Source organism: Tamandua tetradactyla, chromosome 8, assembly GCF_023851605.1.
Source record: "Tamandua tetradactyla isolate mTamTet1 chromosome 8, mTamTet1.pri, whole genome shotgun sequence".
Classification (NCBI taxonomy): Eukaryota; Metazoa; Chordata; class Mammalia; order Pilosa; family Myrmecophagidae; genus Tamandua; species Tamandua tetradactyla.
In genome coordinates, this window is record NC_135334.1 from 1,767,436 (window position 1) to 1,791,781 (window position 24,346).

General features: G+C 41.4%; 1 protein-coding gene across 3 annotated transcripts in view; it reads left to right on the top strand.

Annotated features, from left to right (window-relative positions):
• The window catches only part of NCAPD3 (non-SMC condensin II complex subunit D3), a 103,107-nt gene that overhangs the window by 76,011 nt on the left and 2,750 nt on the right, over positions 1 to 24,346 (top strand). For all 3 annotated transcript variants that reach the window (XM_077112391.1, XM_077112392.1, XM_077112393.1), the window contains 13 exons: positions 548 to 655; positions 2,530 to 2,644; positions 2,738 to 2,845; positions 4,030 to 4,268; positions 5,126 to 5,205; positions 12,316 to 12,453; positions 12,687 to 12,820; positions 13,081 to 13,280; positions 17,256 to 17,366; positions 19,845 to 20,027; positions 20,687 to 20,853; positions 21,103 to 21,242; positions 22,007 to 22,084. In XM_077112391.1, the coding sequence (XP_076968506.1) occupies positions 548 to 655; positions 2,530 to 2,644; positions 2,738 to 2,845; positions 4,030 to 4,268; positions 5,126 to 5,205; positions 12,316 to 12,453; positions 12,687 to 12,820; positions 13,081 to 13,280; positions 17,256 to 17,366; positions 19,845 to 20,027; positions 20,687 to 20,853; positions 21,103 to 21,242; positions 22,007 to 22,084 (1,801 nt within the window). The remainder of the gene's footprint in view (positions 1 to 547; positions 656 to 2,529; positions 2,645 to 2,737; positions 2,846 to 4,029; positions 4,269 to 5,125; positions 5,206 to 12,315; positions 12,454 to 12,686; positions 12,821 to 13,080; positions 13,281 to 17,255; positions 17,367 to 19,844; positions 20,028 to 20,686; positions 20,854 to 21,102; positions 21,243 to 22,006; positions 22,085 to 24,346) is intronic.

Below are 24,346 nucleotides of genomic sequence, written 5' to 3' on the forward strand. Positions count from 1 at the left end.
AACTGAAGCCCAAGGGCTAAAGAGTATGACCAGGCATGCCTTCCTTTGGCATATGAGCACAGAGAGCACTGAAAACTCTTCTCTCATAAGTAAGTTACAAAGAATAATAGCTGTTTTTTTGTGTTTTGTGTCTTTCAAAAATATATATCTTGATAGTTGACTCATCACCTGTATTAGCCAGAAGAATCACAGTGTTTTTCTCCATTGTTGAAGGAGCACTGCTATTATAGATGTTGCATAAATCAGGACCCAGTTCTTCATAAACATAACTCCTTTGCCCTTGTAGGGCAAATACAGAAAGAAAGATAATATTTTTTGTGCTATTCTTTGTAAATTCTACTTACCTAGTTCTCATATCTTGATAGCCGGCTGGATCAGTGTATCATTTTAGTTTGGGCCAAACTGGGGAAAACAGAAAGAGACATAAACTTGACAGCTAGGGTTTTTCATGGTTTATGGTTTATACATTTGAAGATGATAGTCTCTTCTGAGACAGTAGTCTGCTGGATGTTTGGGATCCTCAGAGATTCTCTTTAATGTGTCGCAGAAGTTACTGACACAAGTGTGCGGGGATATCCTCTCCACTTGTGAGCACCGCCTCTCCAACGTAGTCCTGAAGGAACATGGAGCAGGGAACGTGGAGGAAGACCTGCTGGTGAGCAGCTGCCTTTCTTACCTTTTTCCTTTTCCTCTTCTATCACTTGGGGTTTTTTGGTAAAGATTATTGTGAAATGTGCATTTCAGATACTACTGGCAAAGAAAGGGCTCTCCTATCTTAAAGCTTATTACTCTTTTTTTTTTTTTTAAAGAGAAGGCGTTTACTGATAACATATTTATTTTATGTACTTTTTGTCTGGGAGAAAACTTGATAGCATACATTTCATCCAGTTAGAGCCTACAGGAAACCTGATTCCAACAGGGAAAACACAATGTGTGTTGTAAACTTGGTAGAGTTGAGCTTAAAAATAATAAGGTAAGAAAATAAAGTGAGTGTAGTCTTTGTTCTTTTGGTTTATCTGTTTGCTTTTTATTATAAAACTGTTTAAACATCAGACTGCAGAACTAGGGAATAGTGAGTTCTAAAGTAATGTGTAAAATAAAATGAGATATTTTAGAATTCAAAACACAAATGACCTTGGAGCAGCAGAATTGTATTTCATCACATCCCTGCATTAGAAATTGTTTCAGTATAAGAGATTCCTATGAGCCAATTTGCTGGTTTGAATGGCTGGCTGTCAACAAAATCTGTTAGAGGAATTGATTCCAACATCTGACACTATTCAATAAAGAAATAATGAGCTCCTTTTTGATGCCCTTCAATATAGCCATCATTTAGCCAGAATTGGCCATTTTCCACATCGATTTGAAAATTAGCACACTGCCCTTTTCCTGTGTTCATCTTCAGCTTTGCAGACTAGCGTGAGCTATTCCTCATGATTGAAGGCCATGTTCAGATTTGTTAAAAGAGAAGACCATTTGCACAGGAGGCATCACTTACACACATTTCAATAATTAAAAATATCCTTATCAGTCAGAATCAGGTTATTTTAGGTAAGAGGGCCATGATATGTAGAATGTACCAGACCCAGGGTTTCTGGAGGAGTCTTGCTCTTTAATTTGTCCAGGCAGAGTCCTTACCCAAACTACGAAAATGCTTATTATAAAGAGTGTTTTCCTCCTAAGATTTTTTTTTTCAACGAAAATCTACCTTTCAGTCAAAATAAATAGGAAGAAAAAAAAATAAATAAATAGGAAGAAGTTTTGCGCTGTAAATATTGTCACACTTCTTTTAATATATTTAGATATTCATTTAGTCCATTAAGAGATATAATATATTTGGGATTTGTTAAACACACATGCACTTATTATTGGCTTTCTTATTCTCAAATGAGCCTTTACTTGACATTTTACTATATGACATTATTTCCCCTTCCCCCCATACCCCCCTGGGTTAACCAGTGAAGTGTTTCTTTTTAATCCCCTAAACACATGCCTAATATTGAAAGTGATAAATGCAAATTTCAAGACAGTGTAATCGATAAGTATATAAAGAAAACAAAAATAAAGCCATGTGACTGTAAAAATACTTTGCAATAGAAGGTATTCATATAACTTCCTGGAGGAAGGTTACTTGAAGTGTACTCAGTTCTAGAGCACACATTGAATCTGGGCATTGTGTTGAGCCCACACAGTAATAACGTCTATGGGTAGCAGGATGGTAGGTGGGTTATGGTAGATCCCAGTGTGCCTGGTAACCCTGGTTTACAGCATTATCTATTAATAGCGTTCTTTTTACTCACATAAGTGATTAGGTTTAGATGAAAAAATTATATGGTCACCTGAATAGTGGGTGAATTTCATTGAGTAATAGCTGAATTTTTACAGTAGTCAAGTGTTTTTATGAAATGCTTTTTGTAAAGCTCCTGTGGAGGTGGGCGTGGGGCAAAAGTGTTCCCTTGACATGTCTTTAATCTAGCTAGAGTTCATTCTTTTGCCTTGATTTTACTGCAAAAATAATCCTCTTTGTAGGTGAAATACATTTTTACCTTAGGAGATATTGCCCAGCTGTGTCCAGCCAAAGTGGAGAAACATGTTTTCCTTCTGATTCAGTCCATTCTAGCGGCTTCTGCGGACATGGATCATTGTAAGACACTTATAGTTATACTCTGTCCCATGCTGTCAAGTCTGTGTTGGCCTTTGCAGTTCTGTTTAAAAACCTTCTCCTTCTTCCTTTAAGTAAAATCATCTCAAGCCAACAGCGATGCTCCAGCCTCTCAGCCGCTCTCCCAGTTCAGCGGCTCCACGTTGCCTTCCTTGATTAGAGCTCATGCAGTCATTACCTTAGGTGAGAACAACCTTTGGGAGAATGGGGTTTTTCTATTTCCAGATATGGCTTTTTTCCTTAAAGAAGCCTGGCCATACCAATGTGTATTATACTGCCAAATCTATATCTACTCTGACTCTGCTGATCTTTAAGGTGATCTGATAAGAGTGCCCTGTTCTGCGGCCCCTGAGTAAATGAGAGGCTACATGGACTGCAACCTAAGACTGAGACTCGAAACACTCCCTACAGGGAGTTTTTGCTGTTTAGTGGGGTTACATTAATATATTACAATTATACCTGCTCCCATAGATTTTTTATTCTTATGTAGCACCACGAAGACTGTTTAATAAGAACTGTATAACAGGCACTGCATTAATTCTGGGAATAAAAAAAATGAATTTGAAGTTGAGTTTTTATGAAAGGAAATGGTTTATTTTATACTTTCCAGACTTAGTAAATGAGCTAGTAAGAGTATTTCTCCATGAACTCTAATAGTTGTTAATCTTGAAAACACTGACCTCTTTGATTATTCAGTTTTTCCCCCTTAGTGTGATTGTGTATTTTATGCTGGATAAGAGCTATGAACTTTTTTGTAATGATGGTTATTTTTCGAATAGCTAACAATTGCAAATAAGAGCTAAACATTCCACAATGTTTAGCCACAAACAAAATACACACAAGCCCAAACTTAGTTGGGTTTTGGTCCTTCTAACAGTGAACAAATTGGTCCTTCGCCTAACAATGAACAAAATATAAAGTAAATGAAAAAAAACTGTGAATAAGAAATAAAAGCAGTTTTCTCTTTACATCTTACCTAGCTCAAATTTCAAATTCATTAAAAGATATACAGCTTTCAGAGTACACATATAATCAGAAATAAAATGGACCATCTCTTAGGTTTTGTTTGTCACTTTCTAGGTAAGTAGATAATTGCAAAATTGAAATACTGGTTTTGAAAGAAAGATAATTTTATGAGAATGAAGAAACATCTCATAGAATATATCTCATGAAACCCCTGGGAGAGTTTTTTTCCTTAAGGTATTTTGAACTTCCTAATACTTATTATGGGTCTGTCTGGCTTTGATTTTTTTGGTGCTTGAGATCGTCGATATGATGTTTTTACTTAGATAAAACCCATGGCAGGACGTGTCTGGAGGAATTCAGAGTAGACTAGAGTAATCCTTGTGGCTCTTTTCTTGTGATAGGTAAGCTCTGCTTACAGCACGAGGATCTTGCAAAGAAAAGCATTCCAGCTCTTGTGCGGGAGCTTGAGGTGTGTGGTGACCTGGCTGTCCGAAACAATGTCATCATTGTTCTGTGCGACCTTTGCATCCGGTACACTGTTCTGGTGGACAGATACATTCCCTACATCTCCATGTGTCTGAAGGATTCAGATCCATTCATCCGAAAGCAGACACTCATCCTGCTCACCAGTCTCCTGCAGGTATGTGCTAGCCTGCCACCCTCCTCCTTAGCTTCTGGTAGAGGGGTGGGAAATGGGCTACTTGATAAAGTCTAAAATTATTAGCCTCAACTCTGCTATAGGATATCGTTCTTCTGGTGTTCAGCACAGCCTTTTAAGCAGATTGTTACTTCCCAATATTCAGTTTGAGTGTTTGTTCAGATATCCCATCAAGCAGTGTAATGTTTAATTTTTGCAAATAAACACCATGTTGAGAAAAGCACACTCACTCAACAGGTAGTTCCACCTCCAGTCCTATCATTTTCCTTTGTCTGAGCCAGTCAGCATTTCTTGGACTTAACTTTGTTGTTTGTAAAATGAGGCTGATATTTGCCCCGGCTGCCTCACTGGGTTGATCTGATATTGTAGAACACAGTGAACTGTAAAGCTCTATAGAGCTTTAGGTTTTTTTATTTACTTCAAGAGTATGCATTTAACCTATTACCAAAAACATTTGTTATTTGCAAAGAAGATGTTTAATTAAGTCACGTATCTATTTCTAGGATGTTTTACTTATTGGTTGGTCTCTACAAAATCATGTGTCTGACAGTGACATCAGTGTTTCTCCCCCTTTAAAGCTGCGGGCCTGGAGTCACTTTTCTAATGCAGCAGGCTTTATACTGTTCTATCCGCATACTCCCCCACTTGTCTTTGTGACTAACAAATAGTACATGTTTTAAGATGGGTGAGAAAGTAGTGCCAACTGACTAAGCAAATGTGCCAAGGACAGAGTAACTGTTTGACAGGTATGATGTTGAACAGTTGGTTGTATGACCAAGTATATTTAAGGTTTGTATATTACAATCCATTCTGATAGATGCTGTTTTCTCTTTGTCCAGGAAGAATTTGTGAAATGGAAGGGCTCTCTGTTCTTTCGATTTGTGAGCACTCTGATAGATTCACACCCAGACATTGCCAGGTAAATCTGTTCCCTCATATGTCAGACAATTGAATGATTTACATAATTTCTGATATATACTATATCTCTTTTCTTTCAAATTGGTTTGGAGTTGAGTTATTTAGGAAAATAACAGGTTTTTAAAATATTAAGCTGTGTAGCAAAGCTTTATTTTACAAGTTAAAAGTATTTCAATTGAGATTATTTGGATCACTTGAGATTGATCATTGATCTCGGCATTGACTACATTTGCTGATATTGTCCATTCTTCTGAAAGGAATAACGAAGAACATTATGTGCTGTGGCATATTAAACTGAAAGGAAGAGTAGCCATTAACTGCCGACTTAATATGTTGATTTCTAGTCCAATAAAATGTTAATTTTGATGAAGAGTGTAGACTTTCCTTGCAGAAATTGTAGAAAGAAATTCTGCGAATTAAGGCAGAATTGCACAGTATGAATAGAGTATACAAATTATGAGGCTCCTTGGAAATAGATGTTTCTTGAGAATTGGAGGGGAAGGGAATTATTTTGCCAACTATTAATTCTTATCCTATAATTTTTTTAAAAGATTTCTGTTCAAGAGGTTGAGATGACCTGGCACACTGGCTGCCCTATATCATGTGGTATGCATAGTTCTTTTTAAACTGAGTCTGCAGTTGGGAAATAGAATGTTTAAGGCCAGGGCATAATGCACCACAGTTGGGAAATGTCTTTGTAGGGTTCCTTAACTATAAATAGCTTATAATGATGGGTCCCTCTGGTTCTAAATATGGTCACAAATGACTTACTCTACATTTCATGGTTCAGTTTTCATTGGATGTAATTTCAAAGGAAGAATATTTCACATAATAAACTAGTAGAAGGCTAGCGGTCTAATTAACACTGTCTAGAACCAGAAGCAAAAAACAAAGCCTCTTTCTTTTTCTTTGTTACATGGTTGTGAAAGGGACCATGGTATCTAGGCAACACCCTCTCACCTCTATGCTGCATCCACAATGCTGGCCACAGGTCCTCTGGTTCTTTTAAACAGTGGGTAGGTAGCCCAGGAACAGGTAGAATTAGAGGAGTCTGGTAGTGAAGTGTGGTTATTTAACCTACATTTCCTGTTTTCTCCACTTTTGCCAGTTCCTCACATGTATGTTAAAAAGCACGTTGATCAGTGCATAAAGCATGAGTACCTGTTGTATAAGTGTCAGAACATGAATCAGAAAGAAGAAATTAGAATAGAGAAAGAGGCTTTAAACTTTAGTAAGGTCTTCATTGTCGCATCTCCCTTTTTAATACTTCTTCGGTGAATCTTTCCCTTTTATCTCACATTCTGAGTTTGTTTAAGCTATTGTATGAATGTGGACCGTGATTTTTGGCTTTGAGAAGCTGGCACCTGAATTGCTATCTATAATTTAAGTTAGTCTGTTTTCCAGTTTTTAGGCCAAAGGCCAGGCTTATCTGCTTACATTACATATTAATTTTTCCAGAGAGCCAGTAGTCACAGCCTATTGTGTTTATTATTCTTCCACGTAAATACCCAAAGGATTCTGGCATATGCAAATCTGCATGGCATTTTTAGTCAGTCATATAGAACCAAAATGTTGGGGCTACCAAATTGTGTGATGTATTTTCTCCTCTGCCCACAAGATGGTGGCCTTGTAGTAATGTAGTCTTGGAGGGATAACTAAATGACAATGGGGCAGTTTTAGTTTAACTGGACAGATGCTATAGAAAAGGAGGCAGGAACCAGAGAATTTGAAGGCAAGAAACCAGCTAAAATAATGGACCATTGAGATAAAAGGGAAAAAAAGACAGAGAGGAGTTATATTTTGGGAAAAAAGAAGTGGCTGTGGCTCTGGAAGGCTCTGTGAAGTTGTAGATTAGAGTGGGTGAGGGAGCCGACAGGCTGGAGGAGGGTGTGGTTTATGGAGTGGACTCTGTGGTATCAGAAAGGATATCCTGGGGCAGTGATGTAGTCCAGGATGTGACCATGGTGGGGGGTTGCCAACAGAGTAGAGGCAGGGAGTCCACTGGAGTCCACGAAGTCAGGGAAAGAAGAAGTTAGGGTGTTGAGCAAGCCCATGTATCTGAGGACTGAAGACGCTTGGGTGATGCTGAGATGTGAATGGAGAGAGGTAGGATCTAGCCCCACAGAGAAGAGGGTACCCACTGGCAGGCACTTGAGAAAGAGGCGAGCTTGTCACGTGAGCTGGCAGAGGAGGGTATTTTTGGTCTGTAGTCAGCCTCACCCCCGCCCCCTTCCCCAGCCCTCTCCATCCTTTTACTTCAGAGTACTTCTGGCAATATGGTCTGTATTGTATGAATACCACCTGTCTACCTCATAAAATACAAGCTTCTGAGGGGTGGGTAATTTGTTTTGTTTACTGATGTATACTTAGTATCTGGACAAGAGTTCGAAGCCTAATAGATACTCAATAAATATTGGTAAAGGAGTGCATGAAAGTATTGTTGGGGAGCTGGACCAACCCTCACCAAGAATATGGGAGATTGAGTAGCTCCCCTCGAGAGGGCTTTGGAGGAAGGCCAGCTTGCACAGAGAACCGGTTCTGGATAGTGGGGACCGAGCTGTAAGGGAACCTTAGAACAGTACACGATAGAAAGACTCGAGGAGGCGGAAAGGAATAGTAGGAAGTTAGGCAAAGAATAAAGAAGCCTAGAACAACATAGGGGAAGGAGTACAGGAAGGAGCCAGATAACAAGAAGGACTTGGCTTTGGGGTGTCTGCCAAGAACAACAGAAACAGACCTGTCTCGGGTTTCAGGTAGAGTTCTGGCATAAATGGATCTGAACTCTCAGTCCTAATCTGAGGCAGGCACAGAAATGTGAGCCCCCTGGTCTCTTATTGAGCAGATACTGCATTAGAATGACATATGGCATTTGACTTGTGAGAACAGCTGAAGTCAGATTTTTGCATTTCATACTAAATCCGAAAACAGAAGCCAGCAGGCTGCTGTTACTTTATGGCCTCCTATAACTGTATGAAACCTGGACTTGGATCCTTAGTGAGAGAGGAACACTTTCTTTATACCAGGTTGTTACTCAGACTTAGCCAGTCATTCCATGTAATGGAATGAATCGTTTGTAAACTCTCTAGACAGTGCTCCTGAATTGGTGATTAATAACATATGGCTCCTGTTAATAGTCATGAGAGAGAAGCACAGGATGAGAAAGGATGTGCTGACTGGTGTCCTTAATTTATTTCTTCTTTGGAGTATTGACATTTTCTAATCCAGGTACCTGAAAAGTGCTGTCTATGATGCTCCAGGAATCATTTTGAATTTTAATTTATTTAAAAATTTTCAGCTAACAAACAAAAACCAAAATAGTCCTTCCCCAATTTATCAAGCCAGTAGACTCCATAACTCTTAATCCCATCAAGGCTGAAACTGCCCTTTTATGCCCCAGTAAATGCAGCAGCAAGTTTAGTGCTGGATATTATCATGAATGAGATTTCTGGCTTCTCATGCTGCTTCAAGCCCTGAGCATGTGAATTCTCTGGAATTAACGCTAACATTGAATTTGTAGTCTAGTTTGCTGAAATTGTTCATCGAGGAGCAGGTGCTGTAGTATCTTGCCGTCAGTTGCCTCTGTGTATTTTATTTACCTACATGTAATTCTTTTTTTTAATTTTTTTAAAATTAAAAAAAATTTTTTTTTACATGGGCAGGCACCGGGAAACGAACCCGGGTCCTCTGGCATGGCAGGCAAGCATTCTTGCCTACATGTGCCCCTACATGTATTCTTGACCTAAAGTCTGAGTAAGTTTTAACGTTTGATATCAAATCAAAGTTCAAAGCAGACCTCTTATTTTATTTTATTTTATTTTTTTAAATATAACAACAAACAAAAACATTCTTAACATATATGTGATCATTCCGTTCTACATCACAGTATCATCACATAACTGCATATTCATAATCATGATCATTTCTTAGAACATTTGCATCAGTTCAGAAAAAGAAATAAAAAGAAAACAGAAAAAAATTCATACATACCATACCCCTTACCCCTCCCTTTCATTGATCACTAGCATTTCAATCAACTAAATTTATTTTAACATTTGTTCCCCCATTATTCATCTTTATTCCATATGTTTTACTCGTCTGTTGATAAGGTAAATAAAAGGAGCATCAGACACAGGGTTTTCACGATCACACAGTGACATTGTGAAAGCTACATCATTATACAGTCATCTTCAAGAAACATGGTTATTGGAACACAGCTCTACATTTTCGGGCAGTTCCCTCTAGCCTCTCCATTACATCTTGACTAACAAGGTGATATCTATGTAATGACTAAGAATAACCTCCAGGATACCCTCTCGACTCTGTTTGGAATTTCTCAGCCATTGACACTTTATTTTGTCTCATTTCACTCTTCCCCCTTTTGGTCGAGAAGGTTTTCCCAATCCCCTGATGCTGAGTCTCAGCTCATTCTAGGATTTATATCCTACGTTGCCAGGAAGGTCCATACCCCTGGGAGTCATGTCCCACGTAGACAGGGGAAGGGCGGTGAGTTTGCTTGTTGTGTTGGCTGAGCAACAAAAGAGATTCTCTTGGAGGTGACTCTTAGGCCTAATTTTAAGTAGGCTCGACCTATCCTTTGTGGGGTTAAGTTTCATATGAACAAACCCCAAGATTGGGGGCTCAGCCTATTGCTTTGGTTGTCCCCACTGTTTGTGAGAATATCAAGAATTCTATACTTGGGGAAGTTGAATTTTCCCCCTTTCTCACCATTCCCCCAAGGGGACTTTACAAATACTTTTTTACTCACTGTTCAAATCACTTTGGGATTTATTGAGGCATCACTCTGGACGAACATACAAAATCTTATGCCCTACTCAAGGTTCTATGTACTTATGGTGTTCAATTAAGCTGTCCACATAAGTTATATTAGGAACTGCACTAGTCAAAATATAAATTTTGTACCAAATAAACATTTTTTGCTTTAGGCAGACCACTTTCTTGCATAAGAATTATTGGATTAAATCTGTAATTTTACTTTTCCAAATAAATGACTTCAAATCTGAGGAGAAAGTTCCAGTAGATATGAAAACTGCTGTGCTGGGTAGATTCCAGTGTTATAAAATACCACAGAGTGTAAATGCTTATTCTTTCCTTTAGAGATTTTTTTTTTAAACTGTTAGTATCCAAAACTTTGTCCATTGTTTGTCACCGATGGTTCACCAAAGTAATCCTCAATTAAAAAGAACTTCATCTGATGCTGTGACCTCTGCTTTTCAAGCCTGAGTTACTAAACAACACAGTCTGTATCAAATATACTGTCTACTCTTAGAGCAGGCAGGTGCTTCTAGCTGGCCCTAGTGAATTTCTCCTCAGGGAATTCCCTCCATAAAATAGAACTTTTGTATGTTTTATTTTCATATTTGTAAGTCGGGCTGCTCCCTCACTTCCTAGGTGAGTAGTCAAATTGGAACCATCTGCAGCAGAAGTGTTACACAGGCTTATGTCTATACTGATTCTAAACTACCTTCCTTAACTTATAATTAATATGTGCATTGAGAATACACGCTGAATTTATAGAAGCCTAAGGAAAGCCATTATGGGAAGTCGATTTACTGCAAAGTTCTAATGCATTCCAAAACCAAGGGTAAAGTGTGGGAATCATCCTGTCCACTGCTTCTCTCCACTAGAGAGCTGCTGGTATTCCTGTGTAAGTGGAAATTGTGTGTTTGAGCTATGGAATGAAATGGGAACATTGGTCTGAATAGTTTGTGTATTAGCTTGCTAAAGGTGCCAGAATGCAATAAAAGGGAATTTATTAAGCAATTTTATAGTTCTAAGGCTATAAAAATGTCCAAACTCAGGATACCCAGGTTCAATTCCCGGACCATGCACCTGAAAAAAAAAAAAAAACAAAAATTCCCAAACTAAAGCATCCAGAGAAAGATGCCTTGGCTCAATAAAGCCTGATGGGTGCGGAACACCTCTGTCCGCTGGAAAGGCATGTGGCTGGCATCTACTGGGGTCTTTGGCTTTTCGGTACAAATGGCTTCCCTGGAGGCATTTTTCTCCTTCATCTCCAAATGTCTGAGTCTCCTGTTGGCTTTGAAGCTTTTTCCAAAATTGTTCCCTCTTAAAGGGCTCCAGTAAACAATTCTACCTTGAATGGGTGGGAGCACAACTCCATGGAAACCACCTAATCAAAAGTTACCACCCCACAGTTGAGTGGGTCATATCTCCATGGAAATAATAAAAAAGAATCCCACCCAGCAATAGTGAATGAGGATTAAGGAACATGGCTTTTCTAGGGTACACAGCAGTTTCTAACTAGCACAGTATGAATGGGCCAAAGCCAGCCATCACTGCCTCGGTTCACCTCTCAGCAGAAATCAATGCCTGGGTGTTCTCTTGCCACTGCAGTGGTGGGTAGCCAAAGCTGAACCATTTTGGCTTTTTGTCCACTTATATTGGGCTTGGAAATCATTAGAGTTTTACCCTCCAGATTGTTATGGGACTAGTGGCATCCCCTGTCTAGTGTTGGACATGTATATTGGGAGGCTCTCCCAGTTTGGGGGCACAAGTGGAAAGGAGTGTGTCCAGGACTTGCTGATGGCAAGGGGGGTCTGAGGGAATATACTTGAACTTTCTGGAGAAGCTCAGTAAGCTAGTCACTGTGTGGCAGATGCCTGCCTTGCTGCCCCAAACTGTGATGCTCTTGTAATTAATCCTCATTCTTGAAAAAGTTCTAACTCCTAAAATTGGTTTTTGTTCATTAATGTGGGCAACAAACTTGAAGATGGGGGATGAAGGCTAAGAGCTCATTTTTAGGTGGCTGTTTTCATTGCATCATTATGGGGAGGTTGGTTCGTTGATTTTCCCTCCTGGAAATGTGGCTGAATAATAGCACCTTATTAGAATCATGGAAGGAAGCCAGGTCCAGAAAGTCTTTCCACTGACCTTGGATTGCAAAGAGACAATTGAACCAGGACCCACAGAATAAGATAGATTCCTGTCTAGCTTTTGTTCTGTGTGAAGCTGCTTTTTGGGCTCACCCCTCTGTTTAAAATCCCTTCTGTATTGTAGTCCTTGGTATATGTTGGTATATGTCAGCAAGTAACAAATGGGTCTCTTCCTTTTGTTTCTCCCTCCTTCACAGTTTTGGGGAATTTTGCCTGGTACACCTCTTACTGAAGAGGAATCCTGTCATGTTCTTTCAGCACTTCATTGAATGTATTTTCCACTTCAATAACTATGAGAAACACTCGAAGTATAACAAGTTCCCCCAGTCAGAGAGGTCAGTGTTGAAGGCGGCCTCCTTTCTCTTGGGGAGGTGGGTGAACACAGGAGCCTGCTCTTGGGATGCAGGGATGAGATAGACCCTGAGCCAGGTGGTCATTGTGGGGTCATGACTTTCCCTTCACTCAGGACTGGGTTCCTCAGGGAAGTACCTGTGAGGGGCACCAAAAGCTTATGTTGTACTGAAGCCAAACCCACTTAATGCAGTCAAACTGTCCTGTTTTGCCACAGAGAGAAGCAGCTTTTTTCATTGAAGGGAAAGACAAACAAGGAGAAACGAATGAAAATCTACAAGTTTCTTCTAGAACACTTCACAGATGAGCAGCGATTCAATATCACTTCCAAAATCTGCCTTAGTGTTTTGGGTAGGCCTGGCGTGTGGTCAGAACAAAGTGTGTCTTTTAAATACAATGCCTTGTTGATGACAGCCCCGGCAGGCCCATGCACACGTGAAGCCCCTGCTACACGAGGGCCCTTGTCCCTTTCTCCTTCTTTGTCCTCCTCCAGCACCCACTGCCCCCATACAGACCCTGCCTACAACCCTAACGGGCACTGCTGGCACTGAGAGCCCCCTGCCTACATGGTAGTTCCACAATTCCTGAATTCAGTCTCTGTTCTCTCCCAGCATGCTTTGTAGACGGTGTCCTACCCCTGGATATGGAGGCCAACGAGCTCCTCACAGACACGTTCGACATCCTCAGTTCAAGGGAGATCAAACTCTTGGCCATGAGAGCCAAGCCTGATAAGGACCTCCTGGCAGAGGATGATGACATGGCCTTGGCAAACGTCGTCATGCAGGAGGCACAGAAAAAGCTCATTTCACAGGTGAAGGGTGGGCCCTTGCTCCACAGATGTGCCTGCTCCCCCATAAACTTGTTTTTCACCCAGGATCCTGATGGTGCTCTTTCCAAGAGCCAGGACACTTCCCTCGGTAGTGGTTACTCTTGGATTTGTATTCTAGCTCCAACTTCTCTGGTAAGCCGGCCTCCATTTCCCCTTGCCTGCCAGTATGTGCACAAGTGTCCCAAACTTAGTCTGTCAAAACTGAATCATTCATCTCTTCTCCCTGTCTTGCTCTGCCCCTACCTGAACAAAAGAAAAACACCTTGCTTTTCCTTCGCCAGTGGCCTTTGTTGTGGGGAACAGAACCATTATCTGCCAAAAGGAAATTGTCCCAAAAGGAAAACTGGTCCTGTCCCAGACCAGAGTTTGCATACAGGCACATGCTTTGTTTGCCCAGTGAGGGTCAAACTTTGAATTGGATTGATTTTAAGTAAACAACTCCGTTGCTGCTGTGGCCCTCTCTGGACCCCATGTTCTTAGGACTGGCTCAGATTGTGAATTGGCATTTCCCCTTGACCCCTGAAGGCGTTCGACTCCAGAGACATAGGCTTTGACCACATCTAGTCTGTCAACAGATCCTGTCCATTTTATCTTGTAGACCCACCTCTCTTTTGCATTTCCACTGCATTTCCAAGCTTGCTTAAACCAGTGTCATTCCCTCTAATGTCCTCAGCGCCCTTTTTTTTTTTTTTTTTTTTTTTTTTTTTTTTTTTTTTTTAAGGAAAGACAGAGAGAAGGAAGGAAGGATAGAAGGAAGGAAGGAAGGAAGAAAGGGAAACATTTTTTTTTTTAAACATTTTCTTGTTTTTATTGTATTCTGTTTCTCCGTTTTTGTTACATGGGCTGGGGCCGGGAATCGAACCGAGGTCCTCCGGCATAGCAGGCAAGCACTTTGCCTGCTGAGCCACCGCGGCCCGCCCTCTCAGCGCCCTTTTTATACCAGGTCGTGCACAACGGTACTGCTAGGCTATATGCTTTCCTATATACAGATTTGATTATTTTACCTTCTTGCTTGAATAGATTGGAGGCAGATTGACTACAAAGGAGCCAGGGGAACTTTTTTAATGTGATAGAAATGGGCAAATTTTTTTAACTTTTTAAATTGTGATATATAACATATACTCATGCAAAAAGTAGTAATTTTCAAAGTATATTTTAACAAGTAGTTACAGAACATATTTCAAAGTTTGGTATGGGTTACTGTTCCACAATTTTAGGTTTCTCTTCCTAGTTACTCCAGAACACTGAAGACTAAAAGAAATATCAATATAGTGATTCAGCAGTCATACTCATTTATTAAATCCTGTCATTCTCAGTTACAGCTCCTCTTTCTCTGTTGAACTTTCTCCCAGTCTATAGGGATCTTTGTGCTGTGCCTATTTTAATTTTTTCATGTTGGAAAGGGGAATTGACAATATAGGATAGGGGGTGGAACTAGTGTATATTCTTGGAGAGGCAGACTCCTGACAAGTGGAACTATTTTTGGAGAGGCTGACTCCTGTGAGTGTCAGGACTTATCTGGCCTAGGAATCCTGTGGAGGTTATAGTTTTCTGGAAAATAAACAGTGCATGAAATTGTTGTAGAATCTCAGATAGAACCCTAGAGGTTCTTAAGGGTTAACAGGAATGATGTTGGTTGGGGGTTGGTAAACTCAGGAAATTAGCAATATCTAGCTGAAGTTTGCATAAGAGTACCCTCCAGAATAACCTATTGACCCTATTTCTGAGCCACTCACACCTTAATTTGTTACATCTCTTTTTCCCCTTTTGGTCTAAGAGGCTTGTCAATCCCACAGTGCCAGGGCCAGGCTCATCTCCAGAAGTCATGTCCCACATTTTCAGGGAGAGTTTCACCCCTGAATGTTGTGTCCCACTCGGGGAGAGTAATGATTTTCCTTGCAGAGTGGGGTTAGAGAGAAAGAGAGGGCAGCCACATCTGAGCAACAAAAGAGGTTTCCTAGAAGCAACTCTTAGGCATAATCATAGGTAGGCTTAGCTTTTCTGCCACAAAAAATAAGGTTCATAAGGGCAAACCTCAGAATCAAGGGTTTTGGCCTATTTACTTGGGGATCTTTAATGTTTGAAACAGTACCAGCGGTTTCCCAAGTAGAAAAGTTTATAGTTCCATATTTTTTCTCCAGTCCCTCAAAGGACTCTAGCGATACTTTTGTTTTCCGGTATGGGCAGGCTCTGGGAATCAAACCCAGGACTCCAGCACGGCAGGCAAGAATTCTGCCACTGAGCCACTTTTGCACCGCCCTACCAATACCTTTTAATCATCAGCCCACCGTAATCTGGGATGTACTGAGTATTACAAAAGCCTTTTTCCTGTTCTGGGCCCCATGTGTTTGGGTTATTTAAGTGAGCTATTTAAGCAGGTTGATTTAGATGGTGTGTTACAGAAAATTTAGATTCTAGACACAATAAGCCTCTCTGCCTTTGGGCTCATACAGTACATGAAGCTCTAGAATACATATAGTATCATCCTTTGCCCTGTTTTCTGAGTTATGTTAGTGCCAACTAGCTCAGCATCGTTTTTATCTCTAATTGAAGCCTGACCGCTTTTTTTGGTTACTTAAACAATTGCTGTATGTAGCATTGCTGACTTTCAGAGCTGCAGAACTCCAGCTCTGAATGTTGGGTGTCACAGAGGTAATGGGTAAATTTTAATGGATATAGTTTATGCTTCATTAAAGATACCTTTAAAACATAAGTTGGTGGCTTCCTATCACATTTTGAATAAAATCCTCATTTTTCTCCAAGGCATGAAAACTCTTCATAGTATGTAGACCATGTTGCCTGCTCCCTAGTCTCTCCATTCCAAATTGTCTTTCATCCCTCAAACTCCAGCTGTCCCCTTGTGCTCTGTGCCTGCGCACATGTCCTTCTGTCTGGAGTGCCTCCGCCCTCCTGCCATTCCTCAACCACCCTAGACCACACTCCTGAGTGTTTCCGAGACATCTTCCAGAGAAGCCCTCCTTCATGGATACCCTGTCTCCCTGCTCCCCCCTAGAAGCCTTTCCTTGACTATGCCACTCATCAAATACCCACACACCAATCCAGAAATAACTTGGAGGCAGGAGTTCTTGCCTTCACTTCTGTGTCTCCAGAGGCCAGCTTTGTGTCTGGTAGGAGTACTTTATAACACTTGAGTGAAAGCACATAAGCCATTTTTTAAAACTACCACTAAATTCATCATCTGCTCAGGTTCCTCCTTATTAAATTGCTCACTTCTCTGCCTGTTGCCTTCCTATTTCAGAAACTCTTAAGACTTTTTAGAAATGAGTGGTTTGCAAGCAAGGAACATACTAGTGACTTTGAGAAAAAAAGGACATTTTAGGCTTAGAAGGACAAATCTTAGATATATAGGGTACTATTATAATCATTGCTAATTCTAAGAGATTTCTTGCAAACTATTTGTGATCCATGACCATTCTTGATAAAGCTGATCTCAAAGGCTTGGTCAGATCCAATTCTTTGTAAATACATAGTGGTTTCCAAAATGTCTGCAATACTTCAAAAAAGAAAACTGGCTATCTTCATGCTTGGCTGTTTTTAGAACTTGTCATTTGCATATCCAGAATTGAGCTTGTTTTCCTTCCAAAGGGAAGGATGTTGACCAGATGGAAGAGCCAAGGGTCCATAATGGCTTTCTGTGGGGGTTTGGGCTTTTTGACAAGCTATTCAGCATGTTTCTAATTCTCTTCTTCATTTAAAAAATAAGAATAGAATTTATCCCCCTCCTACTTTACAAAGCCTTCTGAGTGTTTGGCAGTAATGCTTAAAGTCTCAGAGTAACAAAACAGTAGGTCCTATATATCCCCAATATAATAAAAAGTACAAAATCAGCTTATATAGAATGCTAGGATTGGTAACTCTGCAAGAACTGGGTCAAGGAAGCCTTTGTCTTTCAGAAGTTTATACCTCCAAAACAGTCCTCTGTTTTTGCTGCTACAGGTTCAGAAGAGGAATTTCATAGAAAATATTATCCCGATTATCATCTCCCTGAAGACTGTGCTGGAGAAAAATAAGATCCCAGCTCTGCGGGAACTCATGAACTACCTCAGGGTAGGTGCTGACCTTTCTGGCTGGGTTGCTGCATATGGCTAGGTCCTGCCGTGGAGTCTTCTGACAGTACAGGGGTACAGACGGCTTGGGGGGACAAGAGCCCAAAGTGCTCAAGGGCCAACTGACATTTTTTTAAATATTATCTTCCAACAGGCTTTTAATTAGTCGTTGAGGGTGAGGATAGCTTAACAATTAGTTCCACCGATGTTGATGCTTCTCTGCTGGCAGTTGAGTTTGTGAAGAACTCACTGGCTCTTCTGCACATGTATAACCTTGATGCCAATTAGATTCCATTTTGAACATACAGGGGTGGTCAAGAACAGCGTAATCATCTTAGCTCATTTTCATGAGGTTTAAGGTGAAAATTAGTCCATCATGTTTTATTTTAAGGTGTTTCCCTTTACTGTTTCAAATGGACAAGATCAGGAAATAAATACCCTGGAACAACGTGATTTGGGGTGCCCTAGGGAGGCCAGGTACTGTCCTAGGGCTGGAGTTGATATCTATGAAGCAGGGGCACCGTGAGATATGCCAACATATGAGTAAAGCCAGAGCTCACCTGGCCTCAGATAATCAGAAATAAATGGAACCTTTTTTTTTCTTTAATTTAGCAGAATTGGTCCTCTGTTCACATTATGCCTTTTTCTTCCTCAAAAAAAAATGCTGCTGAGAATCTTTTTTTAAAAAAAATATTTTTATTGTAAAAACTTTACAAACATGCAGACATTCTTGACTTACAAACATTCCATACATGGTGTATAATCAGTGGTTCACAATATCATCACATAGTTGTATATTATCACATACTTGTATTTCATCACCATGATTTTTTTGAACATTTGCATCACTCCAGAAAAAGAAATAAAAAAGGAAAAACTCATGCATACCATACTGCTTCTCTCTCCCTCTCATTGACCACTAGTATTTCAATCTACTCCATCTATTTTAACCTTTGTGCCCCCTATTATTTGTTTATTTTTTACCCATATTTTTTACTTATCACTCCATACCCTAGATAAAAAGAGCATCAGACACAAAGTTTTCACAATCCACAGTCGCTTTGTAAAAGCTCTGTCATTATACAATCATCTTCAAGAAACAAGGCTACTGGAATACAGCTCTACAGTGTCAGTTACTTCCCTCCAGCCACTCCAGTACACCATGAACTAAAAAGGGATATCTGTATAATGCATAAGAATAACCTCCAGCATAACCTCTCGATTCTGAAATCCTTCAAACATTGTCACTTTATTTTGTCTCATTTCTCTCTTCCCCCTTTTGGACAAGATTTTCTCTTGATGCCGGGTCCCGGCTCATCCCAGGATTTGTGTCCCATATTGCCAGGGAGGTTTACACCCCTAGGAGTCACATCTCATGTAGAGAGGGGCAGGGCTTAGAGAGAGAGGCCATACCTAACCAACAAAAGAGGTTGGTCTAATGAGACAAAATAAAGTGCTTAGATCCTAAATAGACTGCTTAACCATGTAAGAAAACTTAGACCATCTCCTCGAAAGTACACCCAGAGGACGGCTGTGCCATTGCTTTACTTCAAGAACCGGCACTTGTCCATTGTAAACCTTGTATTAAGGTAGCCAGATGCTTTTTCTGTTGCCTGTGGATCCTTGTGAGTAGTGGCAACCAGAAGAGTTGGTAGATTTTCTTCTTATTGGGACTTCCCTGCTATTTGGGACTGTGAAACATCTTTCTCTCCCCTTAATTCTGTTGGGCAAAGAGGCTTTGTCACTAGTGCTCTCTTCGAGTCTGGCTGAGAGTGGGCAGAGATCTTCTGCAGTCTTGAGAAGAGCACCCATAGATGACATTAGGGGCAAGGCCCCAATCCGCTGAGAACTGTGGGGCAAGCCAGTGCAGACAGAGGAGCCCTTTTGAGATTCACTGACTCCTATACCTGTTCCAGAGGCCCTGTCTGGGCCAGGGCAAAATGCTGCTCCTCATCCACTGCTGCCTGACCTCTGTAGCCCCTTCTGACTTGAATTCCTCAGAGACCCTGGACCTGCCGCAGTGACTACAAAATCATTTGAAGGGGTAGCACCCCAGGGCCAGGCCAGAGTACCCAGATACACCACTGTCCCTGTCTCAGCTTTTAGGGATGGAAAGGGAACAGCTGTTGGTGGCAGTTCTGTACCCTGTTAGAAGTTCCATATTAAGCTAAGATTGCATGATTCCATGCCCTATCTCACACCAGGAACCTGGGAAATAATCTGTTAACTGGCAGATAAGCAGGAAGCTTCGTAAGAGATCACAACTGTTAGTTAATGTCTCACATCATGCTTTCTTGAATGGGGTAAATGCAAGTGTGGTTGGTGTTTCTTGGGAATAAATCATTTGTCAGTTAACCCATTAATGGTTACTTTGCTCTCAGCAAAGTAAATCTTGAAGTTCCTATTATTTTCAAGTTCTGGAGAGAGCTGTTTATTGTTGTGCCAGAAAACATTAAAGGATGTTTCGGGTCTGTTTTAGGAGGTGATGCAGGATTATCGAGATGAAATCAAGGATTTCTTTGCAGTTGACAAACAACTGGCATCGGAACTTGAGTATGACATGAAGAAGTATAGCGAACAGCTGGCCCAGGAGCAAGAGCTGGCAAGGCAGATGGAGGCAAACAGGATGGCTGAAGGAGCTGAGGTGGCACCAGTGGTGCAGGTAGATCTGAGGCCTACTTTAAGCTTGACTTTGCTCTCTATTCTGCTCTGTGCTGACAGTTTTTCCAACATTTCTCAAAATCTGGATGTGACCAGAGGTCAGTCCAAGTTAAACTTGTAAGAGTCTTCTCATTGGCCACAGCAGTGCCTCTTTCTTAACTGTGATAGACTCATGGATGGCTTCCCCACCCACAAAGCCAAGACATGGTCTGGACAGGCCTTGTGAGAGTGGTTGCAGGGAGCTGTGAGTGTTCAGACAGTGGGTGGTGGACAGATAACCCGGTCTCCATAGGTATCTCCATCTGTTTGCTGTCTTCCTGCCCCATGCCTTCTCTGGAGCACACCATCCCTTCAGAGTATTACCAGGTTTAGTGGTTCCTCACTGTTAAGACGCACAGTATTCTCACAGTCCTGAGGAATCCAGACAGATCTGCTGTATTAAAAAATGGTGACAACTAATTTACCCCTTTTCCTTTTTGCCTCCACCTGTTTATGTAGTGGTCTGCCAATAATACTCTGTTTCTGAAGAGAAAGTTTTACTTGCTCAGGACTGACATGGCTTTAAAATAGATTATTTATGGACTTGCTCATAATGTGTGAAGATGCCGTAGGAAAATAAAAGTGCTAGGAGGTGAATATTCTACTTACCTTTCCTAACAGGTTGCTCCAAGTGTAGAAATAACCTCTGCTCCAGTTGGCCAAGAAATTCCTGCTGTGGACCCTGGTGTGAGCTGTCCCTCAACACCCAGGGCAGTCGTGGGCAGAACCCCGAGTCTGCCTCCTTCATCTGAATCTGGGCCCTTGAAGATGCTGGTGCCCAAAGCCAGGTAGAGAGCCTGCCAACTCAGGTATCAGGCTGTCTCTCCCACTCACTGGCCTCACTGGGCACTCTTGGTGTGTGTGTTGTCATTGAGCAATCAAGGACACCTCACTCCAGACTCTTCCCTTTGGGATTTGAAATGAGTACGAATGAGCAGCACATTTGAAAAGAAGTGGGTAGGGACTGTAATATTTTCCTCTTGCTTTCTGTGTGGTCAGTATTGAGGAAATTAGTGTTTGTGGCACCTTCTCCACAGGCCCATGTCCCTGAGTACCATTGCAATCCTGAATTCTGTCAAGAAGGCCATGGAGTCAAATAGCAGGCATCAGAGTCGAAGCTTAGGAGTGTTGCCCCTCGCTTTAAATTCCGGAAGTCTGGACAGAACCAGTGATCACGGTATGCATTTAATTGGTGCCAGAAAAGTCAGAACTACTCAGTTTTCAGGCTCAGAGCATGTATAGAAAGGGCAGGTGTACAGATTGGAAAAAGAAGCCAGTAGGCCTCTTGCTCCTTTTAAAACAGTTTTTGTCTTTTTATCTGTAAAATAAATAATCCTAATTGGGGATTTAGGATTATAGGTAATAAAGTCATCCATATTTACGATAAGATTTGGAACTCTGATCCCCCACTCCCACCCCATGACCTCAGGGTGTTCCATCTTGTGGAAATGCTGTAACTTATTACTGCCCTATTATTAAGAAGTGTGTTTGTTCATTTTTTATATCATGTCACAGTGAACATCTTTGTACATGTAGTCCTGTGTGTATGTAATTTTTAGGATCAGTTCCCAGCAAAAGCCATGGATAGTTTTTAAAGCTTTGAGACTGTCAAATTGTTCTCCATAATTCTTACCAAATTGTATACCCCCCACCAGTGGATGGCACATGAGCATCCATTTTCTCACAATCACTGCTCTTATACTTTTTTGTTTTCTTTGTAAGTTTTATAGACCAAAACTGGTGGTGTTTTCATTTCCATTTCTTTAAGGCCAAGTGAGAAGGGATATGTGTATCATTTCTTTTATAGAAAGACTGCTTTAAATATTGAAGCTATTTGTTTTATCACACAGCGTGGAGAAATGATTTTTCATTTGGTTGTTTTGCTTTTTGATACTGTTTTGGTATTTTTTTGACAGATAAAATGTTTCCATTTTCTTATAGCATCTCCTTACAGCTTGGACCAAGAGTCTCATGGAGCAGTTAACCTGGTAGCACAACGAGCAATCAGCACGCCTGACAGTAAGTAGCAATCTGAGTAAGCTGGCCTTCTCTGAGCTCCCTACTCCAGTAATCAGGTATTTGCTAGAACTGCAGTAAAGCTTTCTGTTACGAGTTAGTTCTTTTCACTGGATAAAAACTCTCTTGGTATTCAGTAGCATTATATTGCATTAGGTCAGACTGTTTCATCTTAATCATAACAATTTGATTCATTGAGTGCTTACTGAATGTCAAGTACTCGTCCAAATGCTTTTCCCCGTCTTCCCTCATGTAAAGCACCATTCACCCTTGGGAAGCAGGGCCCTGCCTCTTGGTAGCTTGGCTCTGCCAAGCCCCTCCTGCTCCATACCATTACCTGCTGTGAGCACCAGGAGGCACCCTACATGTACCTAGTGGGGCCCCTTCACTGCTCACTAGGCTGAGAGTCTGTCTCTTCGTGTCCAATGGATAGTGTTTAGAAGAGTTAGAGGTATAGAATACATTTCCTCCCATTTCTTGTTTTATAGCTTCTTGTCTCAAAATCCATTAAAAACATCATTTTAAGAAAATGAGTATGGGATGAGGAAGTCTGTAGTCCAGTGGATGAGGTCCTGCCCAGAATGTCGCCCATGTGGCTCTGCCCTTCTTTGTCACTGCTTCCCCTCACTCTGCCCTCCAACCTTATCCTGGTCCTCCTGAAGGAACTGCATCCTTCAGGCATCTCTGGGCTTGGGGCTTTTCCTGCTGTCCTAGAATATCCCCTCCCCATGGAGTTAGTGCCTAATCGCCCTTCAGAAGAAGCCTTCCCTGCCCTGCAGGCAAGATTTGGTTCTGCTCCCTCGGCACTCTAAATCCCCTTTTTGGTGTGTATGCTTCTTCCCTGTGCCCACTGAGCCTGCAGTTTGGCAGGCTCAGATTCTGGTGAAGGCTAAGATAAGTAGCAAAGCCAGGACTTGGGCTCAGGTTTGCTGACTTCGATTTTGTCCTTGTGCGTTGTGTCCCAGTGAGATGATGTCAAATGCTGTCTTTCTCCTTTCTGTGGATGGAGTAGCAGGGCAGTGGGCCTCTTGTAATCATGCATTCAGTCAGCGCAGGATAATGCTGGGCTCACTGTGTTCTCTGGTTGCCATTTCTTCCTGTTCCCCTATGATGCTGGGGACCTCTTAGAATAGTCTTTAATCATTATACTTAAGTCCCATTTTATCGGGAATTAATGGATGAACAGAACTTGCACCCTTCACGCCTCTTCCCTGTTGACAGCTGCATCATGAAGCTGTCATTAAAGGCAGTGAGTAACTGCAGGTTCCTGCTTATCAAACAGGTGTAATACATATGTAAGAAATATAGGCTCTTTCAAGTAGAGCAGTTTTCTGTATGCCTGTGTTTCTCGTTCAGGGGCAGCAGGTGTTGCTGCTTTGGCAGTAACGCACTATATGCTGAAGCAGCAGAAAGATGTGTCGTGCTCATTCTGCCATCCCCTATGAGTCCCTGACTTGTCTAAGTGAGCAGTGTATTCCTCAGCAGTGGGGCCTGGTGGGGTGTGATGCTGTCATTGCTCTGAAAATAAGGCTCTGGGTGCCACCAGGTCTCAGTGGAATACTCCTCTCATGTCTCTTGAGTGTAGAATTCCTGCTGAGGCAGTTTCTGGGAACTCTGCATGTTTAAACTAGGAAGAAATGCTGACTGAAGGATTCCCTATCAGCCTTCTTTTCTGGGAGAATTGTTACGTAACCTAAAAGAACTCAGTTTTCTCTGTAGTTTATGAATACACGTTCCTTTGAGGACTTTGAATTTAGGTGGGAATGCCTGTCAGGGAGTGGTCTCAGCTCCACAGAGCTAGTGAGAAAAGTGCTACCCATTTTCAGCTATTCTGGTCCACCACTGGTATTCAACCTGACCAAAGCAGTTTTGCTGAATGGAAATGCATATTTTTTCAGATCTAGGCTCTTAACTGGAAATCAATGGGAGTTTTACCAACCCCTCTTAACTGCTCTAATTCAGGCAGCAAAGAGGCTTTCTGCCTTTGATTCTCAGCACAGAGTGCATGGCCATCGACAAGCTAGTGCAGAGGGGCTTCTGTAAAGGGTGGGGACTGTTACCTGCAGTGTGCTTAGGCTTCTTGATAGGAGCAAGGATGTGTGAAAAGAGAAGGGGAGGGTCAAATGGCAGCACAAGGAGAGACTTTGCAGAGACAGTGGTAAACAAAACTGCATTCATGGCAGGGATGAAGATACAAGGCTCTCCTTGCCAGTCAGCTTGAGCACGTATCAGTAGCATAGCACTGTACACAGACTGGATATAGAT